Source organism: Glycine soja, chromosome 16 (genome assembly GCF_004193775.1).
Source record: "Glycine soja cultivar W05 chromosome 16, ASM419377v2, whole genome shotgun sequence".
In the NCBI taxonomy this organism is placed as follows: Eukaryota; Viridiplantae; Streptophyta; class Magnoliopsida; order Fabales; family Fabaceae; genus Glycine; species Glycine soja.
In genome coordinates, this window is record NC_041017.1 from 5,223,791 (window position 1) to 5,232,660 (window position 8,870).

The 8,870-nt window shown below is 35.6% G+C and overlaps 1 protein-coding gene across 1 annotated transcript; it reads right to left on the reverse strand.

Annotated features, from left to right (window-relative positions):
* Positions 1 to 257: 257 nt before the first annotated feature.
* LOC114389705 (probable metal-nicotianamine transporter YSL6) lies at positions 258 to 8,499 on the reverse strand. The gene is made up of 7 exons (XM_028350446.1): positions 7,852 to 8,499; positions 6,330 to 6,502; positions 4,956 to 5,053; positions 4,599 to 4,736; positions 2,808 to 2,997; positions 2,040 to 2,166; positions 258 to 1,579 (listed from the first exon to the last, which is right to left on the reverse strand). Exons 1-7 carry the CDS (start codon positions 8,213 to 8,215, stop codon positions 645 to 647), a joined length of 2,025 nt encoding a protein of 674 aa, XP_028206247.1. The 5' UTR covers positions 8,216 to 8,499; the 3' UTR covers positions 258 to 644.
* Between the last annotated feature and the right edge of the window lie 371 nt (positions 8,500 to 8,870).

The window sequence follows — 8,870 nt, forward strand, 5'->3', positions numbered from 1 at the left end:
CTCTTTCCCTCATTCCAAACATAGGTTTATTAGTTCAGCCCTAATGGATATAGATATTCTCCACAAATATTTGCACAAGCCTAATAAGTAAGACAATATATGTTAAGCATTTTCAATTTAAGATTAATAATTTAGTAATGGATGATTCTTATTGTACCTTTTTTTCTTCACACCTATTTTCTTGTTCGTTATTTTATCCAAAATACCACCTATTTTAAAACATACTATTAGTGTAATCATCACAAACATTAACAATCTTACCCTACATAATATAACTCATTATTTGATGAATACAAATAATTTTTACACAGTCAATGCATTCTAATTTAACTTCTTAAACATACATTACTTTGGTTTTGAACTGAGACAACTTTAAGAAAAGAATGTGGAATACATTAATGCACCAAAAGGAAAATGGGATCAAGGTACCCCCTTCCCTCTTGGTGCTTTTCTTCTGTTTTCGGGTTCCCCTGAGACAGTTAAGGAACTGAACGATATCCCTAAATATTTAGGGACACATGCAAAGAGAAACAGAGGAAATGAAATGCCAGATATTGCCTGTGATGCTTACATCCCATATATTTACAGACACAAGGCAAATAAATAAACATTGCAGTTTTAAAGACAACTTAAAGTTGCTGGTTTCAGCTACTTGTGGAAGGGCCAAAGTACATACAGATGGGGGGATCAATCCTCATAATAGAAAGGATTGCAGAAGGAATTGTCCATATCCCGTCACCGCATATCAGTCCAGAAGCAACTGCTCCAGCATAGTCTTCTGCATCCTTTCTGTTCAACCTCTCCCATACAAACAATATCACAGTTCCAACAAACATATCAACTGCAAAGTAAGCACCAATGTAAAATGGAACTGCCATTGCCATTGGGATAGGTATGTACTGTGAGAATTTCTTAGGAGTCACATCCCTTAGAAGGTTGATAGCCAGGGCAGCCGCAAAGAAACCACCGCACATTTCAAGGCAGTACTTTGGAAGCTCTGAGAATCCCTGAACACCGAGTATGGCCATTTCCCTGAATATAACGGCATATGGTGCTTTGTAAGGGCCATCAGGTGAGCCAACATCAAAGGCAGTCCAAAACATCCAGAATGTGAGAGGAGCGATTACACAACCCATGGCTGTTCCAATCAATTGGCTCACAAACATGGACTTTGCCGATGAGAGGGTCAGGTAACCAGTCTTGAAATCTTGCATGAGATCAGCAGCAGTTGCGACGATTGACATCATCACAGCACAGGCTGCTACCCCTGCTATTACACCACCGTTTTGGCCTACTGCTGCAGCAATGATGAAAAGACCAATCTTCCCATAAGTGGATGCCAGACTCCAGTCTGTGAGGCCAGTACCGTAAGAGTTGCAGAAGGCAAGGGCAGGGGCGAGGATGTAAGAGCACAGAACCAAGTACCATTTGAGAGGAGGGAAGATAATTGGTATTGTTGCTATGGATATCGCAGCCAAGCCCACATATCCAGAAGCTGCAAACCAGGTGGGTATCCTGTCCTTCAAAAATACTTCTTCCCTCTTCTTTTCTTCTGATTGCAGTTGAGAATTCTCATCATCTGAAAACATGAACATGAAAATAGTTGACTTCTATAAATTATACACTTGCACTCAGATCCAGACCTGGCCAGGGCAGACAAGAGATGCAGATCTGAGTTATGGTTCCCTGTCATTGTCTATTGATGAAATCATGCTTATATGTGGTTTTACTAATAACCAGATGACAGATAAAACTATACAACATGGATTCATTTTCAAATAATAATGAATTATTGTGATGGCTAATTATTTGACTATGGATGGGGGAGAAAAATAGCAGTACTGAAGGTTAACATCAATGTATAATACCACTAGTTTCAATAGATGACTCTGGGAGTAGATAATCAAATATGATTTTCAGAAGATAATTAACTCCATTCAGTTCAGTCGTTTTCCACAATGCAACCAATTCTTTATTATCCATAGCCAAGATGCCGTACAGATCAAGATTCAATGTCACTATGAAAGTAACTAACTCACCTTGAACCTCTGTCACAACAGGAAGCTGTTTGGAGCTTGTCCTCCACATTTCCCTAATGGTTATCAGTATAATCTTTATCAGATTGTAAATACCATCCCCTAAAATCAGGGCAATAGATATGAATACCTGCACAAAACATTATATGTAACAAAAAAGCTTTACACAAAATTATAACAGAATAAAGCAACTAATCAATGAATATAAGAAATTATTAGAAGTACTTCACAAGAAAAAATGGCTTTGGATAAAGGATGTAAAGTTAAACTGATCAGACATGCAAACCTTTTTAAGAAATTAAAGCTTTTGAAAAACCCTAATTAAAGTTCAGGCTGGCTCAGCATGTTTCAGAGCAAATAAGGAAAAACTTATCTAGTCAAAACAATGACCACTACATAGAAAACAAAAACATGTACTGTGCTGAGTAAAATTTAAAACTGGAATGTTGATAACCATCTAATATTCCCCATTGTATGTAATTGACTATTTTCTTTTGTACTTGAAAGTTAAGATGCATAGAAGATAAATATCATGCATTACGTTTGATAGTTTAAATTGATAAATTGTAAGTGGCTCAAGCTTGGTTCTCCAGTTATGAGTAATCAAGACTTTCCAGCGTCAATTTCAAATTTACACTTGCACTTCAGATAAAAAACATCAAGGCATTGTTTTCTTTTATTCTTGGAATAGAGCTTCAAGTAGAGATCACAAGCACTGTTTTCATGAAGATACATAAGCGATGTCCTGCACGTATATTTGGTTAGCCATACCTTGTATCCATAAAGACCTTTGAAATCATTGCTACCAAGGTCAGCTGGATACCAGTCGCCAGCATGCTCAGAGACAAAAGGCCACAGAAAGCCCCATGATATAATAGCTCCAAGGAGAACAGAACAATTGACTAGGTGAGGACAGATAAGACCACATCCAACATAGGTTGGACTGAAGTCAAAATAGAATCTGCATAAAAGGGAAGAAGGCATGTTGCTATGTTAGTATCTAGACAATTACTTGAGTACTCAGAACCCTCCACATTCATTCCCCAGCATAGCAGTTACCAGTTAAGAATAAAATGTTAATCACTTATTTGATAACTATTAAAAAAAATTGAGAAGCTATTAATGAAAAAATATTTGTTTTAAGCTGCGTCATGAGGGGCAGTTAAGACTTAAGAAACACAAACCACCGCAAAGTAAAACCTAAAACATTTGTTAAAAAATTAAGAAAAATGATTAGGTTATTCGGGGAAGTTGTTGCCTCTTATAGTGTAATATCACCGTCAGTAAAGGTACAAGTGTCATAGTATAATTATATTATCACAATAAATAGACAATAGAGATGCTAGCCTTAATATATTATGCATGTCAGTCATTTATTTGTGTTATCTATTACATTGTACCCGAGGCTGATTAATAAAACTTTAACCAGTGCTGGAACAAGTGTTCAGGAGAGCCACAGCCAATCAATCAATAGCAGCAAGACCACAACACTAGAACTCTACAAACTAAAGGCTAAATTGCAAACCTAGAATGCAATTTCATTAGTCTATTTCTTTTTATCAATCCATTTGAGAAAATAGTCCACAGATTAATGTAATTATGCTCGTTTATATTAAAAGTATTTTTAACTTCTTAACTTGTGGCCACTTTCTCTATCTCTTTTTTTTCCTCTGAATTCAAAAAAAAAAAAAACAGCGAATTAACCAGTCTATGACAAGCCTAGGCATTGTCCAAAGTGTGTGTGTGTGTGCACCCCAGTGCAACTTTGGGTCAGTTGATATTTTCCTTAGTCTGTCATTACTACCTGCAATTATTCTCAAGCAATCATGCAGTTCCAGAAATTCAACTCACATATTAGTAGTTAAGGGTTAAGTTTATTATAGATCATAAATAGCACTAGTTGAAGCTTCTGACACAACCCCATTAGTTCATAAGAAGGTATTGGTATTCATAATCATAATTGAGTTTTGGCATTTCCCAAGTACAGGGAGATATTCAACTAACATGTTTGTAAAATGGAAGTTAAGGGTAGAGTTTATAGAAACAACTAGTTGAAGTTTGTGACACTACCCCATTAGTTTCTTAAGAAGATATAGGTATTCATAATCATGATTGAATTCTGGTATTTCCCAAGTACAGGGAGATATCCATCATGTGGTAAAGCATCTTTTTTATTTATTGAGTTCACTAAGTTGCAAGTTATAGACTTATAGTTTGTCACTAGCTCATGGACATCTATGAAATCCAAAAAGTTCCTGCTTGTAGTGTACCTTATGGCACAAGTGAAATCATAGAAATGACACTCACAAATATAAATACAAAAGTAGATCTATCTATGCTTTTCAAAAAACATTTATCACTTGTTGTTCACTATCTTCTCTTAATAGCAACATACTGCCTTAGGCCTATGTACAATGTAACTCTCAGACTGCCATAATAATCATTAGGTCTCATTAAACAGTATACATATGTGATACCCAAGAACAGCTTCTACATAATTTAAGGTGAGTGAGAAGTGAATTCAGCTAAATGTGAAGAAAATCAAAATTACAAGAGCCTTACGTGTTCTTAAATAGTGTCAAACCAAAGCTAGGGAAGTTGTCAAACCCACATGAATCCCCAATACCACTGAAGAACCACTTAAAGCAACTCCAGCAGAAACTTATGCTTAGATACTTCCCAAGCTGCCGAACTTGGTTCCTGTAAGATTCTCATAGGCAATAAATTAATAAATATTAAAAGGAAAGCAAATAGACACAAAATAATCTATGCATAAAAAAGTTAAGAGGGATTAAAAGGTTTAAGGTGTTTCCACAATGCTTTGATTAATAAGTAGAAAGGTTCGTGAACAATGTGTGCAATCAGTACTGGAATGAAAGATATAAAAATCTACAAATTAACATAATTTGTAATGTATACCCAGCAAGTTCTGCTCCAGTTTTTGTATGGAAACTGTTGATTAGCATTGCTGTAGCTGTCCCACTGGGATATGTAAGCTTATAATCCAAGACCATAACCTGAAATTGCATTCATGGATATCAGGATACAGTGGCAAGGGAAATGATATATCAAATAGGCAACAGATGGAAGTAAAGAGGCTCCAGCTACAGCTACATAGAGAAAGAGTAGAAAAGCCATAACCAAAATTTGCACCCCCTGTCTCCCTCCAGTTCCACTCTTATTATATTCACTTTTCTCATTATAGATGTACTACTAAATTGACACCATTTGATTTTTGTGGGATAAAAACCATTTGAAAAGTTGAGGGCATTAAATTAAATAATTCCTCTTTAAATAAACTTTTCTATTTAGTTTCTAACATGGACAGTCATATATTTACACAAACTTTATATCCCTCTCAACAGAGAAATCATTCATATCTTTGTGACTTTGCAACAAAATAAATAAATATTCATATAATTTGCACTACATATATGACTCCTTCAAAGTTTGTGCTTTCAGTCAAAGCAACAAAATCAACAGGATGATGGAAGCATTATTTTTAGTACATGGGAAAATAATACATCCTCTAAAAAGCTTTCGTATAGTTTTGACAAAAAATAAATAAATAAGCTTTTGATAGAATGTCAAACATTCGGCAATAAAATCACAAACATGGAAATTGATGAAGAAGGTACACTCATCATATCAATAGTTCAAAAAATAGTCAAAATTCCAAAAACCAAAGAACAATTGCTATAATGATTGACAGATCAAAGTTTGACCATGCTTTATCATTTGATCTCCACCAGATTACAAGAGACAAAATTCCTGCATTTCTTATTTCATTCTCCTGCTCGTGTTATATGATATCTCCTCTTATTTCATTCTCCAATGCACCTTTCAATGTCAACAAACTGCTAGAGGATGCTATATTCTTAATCTGGACGTGGCTAAGAAACTTGGAGAAAGATTTTACTATTCACTTTAATCAATGGTCGAGCCAAATCCGACAAGGTTTTATATATCAGTGGAGGGTAGTTTTTGCTTGCATTTCTAGCAGCTGTACTACTTATGTAGCCATAATATGGTTCCTAAACAAACTATATTAGTTTCTCTAAGGAACCATGTGTATGGTATCCTACCTATGTACATAGTACCTCTGGTACTTCTTTCTCATTCATATATATATATATATATATATATATATATATATATATATATATATATATATATATAATTATCTTTTGCTGATAAAAAAAAAATTCCATATGATAAAAAAGAAAAGGAAAAAAAAGAAAGAAATAGAATTCTAGAAAATCTAACACAATAATAACAAACCAAATAGATTACCTTACGAAGTGGCACAAGACTAAAAAGTCCAAGGAAACTGACAACAAACATGAAACCCATCATCCAACCCAAGCCAGGGTTTTTAACATCTTCAGCTCTATTACCAGGGTAATCAGGGCCTATGAGTTCATATGTTCTCTGATCCATGGCAATCAAGGATGAACCAAACCCCCCTGTCAACAACATCACAGTTTGCACGTTAGAGAAATTTATGTGAAAAAATCTCACTAATATAAGTAGCAACTTTCATGACCAAGGGATTTTAACATAAACCAGATTGCTTAACTAGAATTGAGACAGCAATAGAACAACAGAAAATCATGTCTAACAAAGTATTTTTACCTTGTACAATTAAGTAAATAACCACATTTCATTTCAACATTCACTACTTATTTTTTTTTCCCTTTGGCAGAGAGATTTTATCAGTGTTATAAAGCTTTTCAATAGATTTCATTACTAAGGTAATTAAATTAGATGAATTTGAACACAAATGAAATCTTGTTAGTTTATTATTACTATTATTCTGTTATGGTATAAGCCAAAGGTATCTTCTACGGAAAACAATCCTATTTAAGTCAGGTAACTATGGGAATAAAGGTCTTCCTCGAGGGTATTTAACGTAGTTGTATATCCAAAATACAATTTCAAGACCCCTGATTAAATTGAAACAACATTATGCCAGTTGATCCACGCTATTGATGGTAGTTTATTACTATTCTAAGAAAATAAAACTAAAAACATACAAATTAAATCTTCTAGAGTGCAGAAGGAAGCTATGTTCATTTCCTACTCCATAGTCAATTCACCTTATCTCTTCCACAAAACTCTCAAAGCCTTTAACCTTCACAAAACCAACTCCAAGCTGAGACATATCTTCCAACAAAGCACCACCAAGCTCATGCAGCACATAACACGTAAAGAAGACAGAAACACATCCAAATAGTAGAAAACAAACAAAGTCAACTTTTTTCAAGATTCGTGAAGTTCTAAGGTGAATTCAACAGCAACAAATCCACAGAAATTTCCCATCAAGGATTCACTTTCCAATCTTGATATTGCAGTAAAATTATGGACAAAGACTCTAAAAAGCCTTGACGATGTGGCAAATGTTAGTTTGTTAGCTTTTTGTTAGAAATGTCAGTTGGCGAGACTCAAACCCGTGACATCACCCCCCTCCCTTCTTCCTTCACCCTTCCTCAACCACTAAACCAACCTTATATCTCCCTTAATTGTTAATGTTAGCTTTTTAGTTTTTGTTAGTAGGAAGGATTCAAACCCATGACTTCTTCCTCCCTTTCTCCTTTCAACCACCAAGGCTTAACAATTGAATCCAAAACAATCAAGCAAGTAACTAATAGAGAGAGATGGGTTGGGTGGTTAAGGGAGAAGGGAAGATGGGAAAGGTCGCAGGTTCCATCCCCTTCGCTAACAAAAACTAACATTCTAACAAACTAACATTTTCCCATAAAAAAAAAAAAACTAATAGAGAGAGAGAGAGAGAGAGAGAGAGAGAGAGAGGTACCACTGAAGGCAAGGCCATAGCAAGCAACAACACAGGTCTGAATAACAGTGTTCTCTTGCCTAGTAAAGGGTTTGGTGAAAAAACCCATCTTGGTCAAGAACCCGGTCCAGGTCCTGACAAAGAAGAACCCCAACAAGCCAGCAGCCACATTAAGAGAAGGAATGATCCCAACGGTGAGGTTCAGCTTGTGGGTGATGATGCAGAACAAGGTCCCCAACACAGCACTCACCACCAACCCTCTTATTGTTATCTGCTCCTTCCATTCCGGAACCTCCTCGCGCAAATACTCCTCCTTTTCCTCGTTCCCGTGAGAATCCACGAGCAAGGGTTCAGAAATATCCACCGATGAGGTCTCTGTGCCCATTTTCGTGACCCCGAGAGGAACAAAGAGAGAGATTCGGGTTTTCCTGTTTTTCGTGAATCAGAATAATTATAACAGTATTTTGTGGATTCGGATGTGAACAAACAATGATTGGGTTGTCTTTGTTATGGGAAGGGGAATGGTATCTGGGGATTGATTTTGGCAGGGTTGGATTGATGTGTTCTTCTGGTTTTGCTCAGAGAGCAGTGACAGCAGGGACACGCAACTTGTTCAGATTAATCTTGGGACTCTAACCCAACACCCTGTCGGTCATATCATATTGCTTAGATTATTTATTGAACCAACTTGTTTACTAAAATTTCTAGTTCCTAGTCACAACATAAATTAAGGTTTTGGGGTGACGTCAGTCTCCAATTTTTTATTTTAAAATACATTTTCAAAATCAAAATGTGTTCATTAAAATTGGAGTTAGAGTTGGTTTTTTTATCATTTTGAAACACTTTTGAGATAATTTTCAAAATAAAAAAAAGAGAGATTTTATCCTTTCCTTTTATGTTTTGTCTATATGACACTTCTCATCCCTTCTCTTTATTTACGTTCTTTTCAATAAGGTGTCAATATTATCAGTTGTCGATGTCGAGATTACTTGCGAAGGACTTTCTCTTATCGTTGTCAGAGAATCTTTCGTTCGCACCAT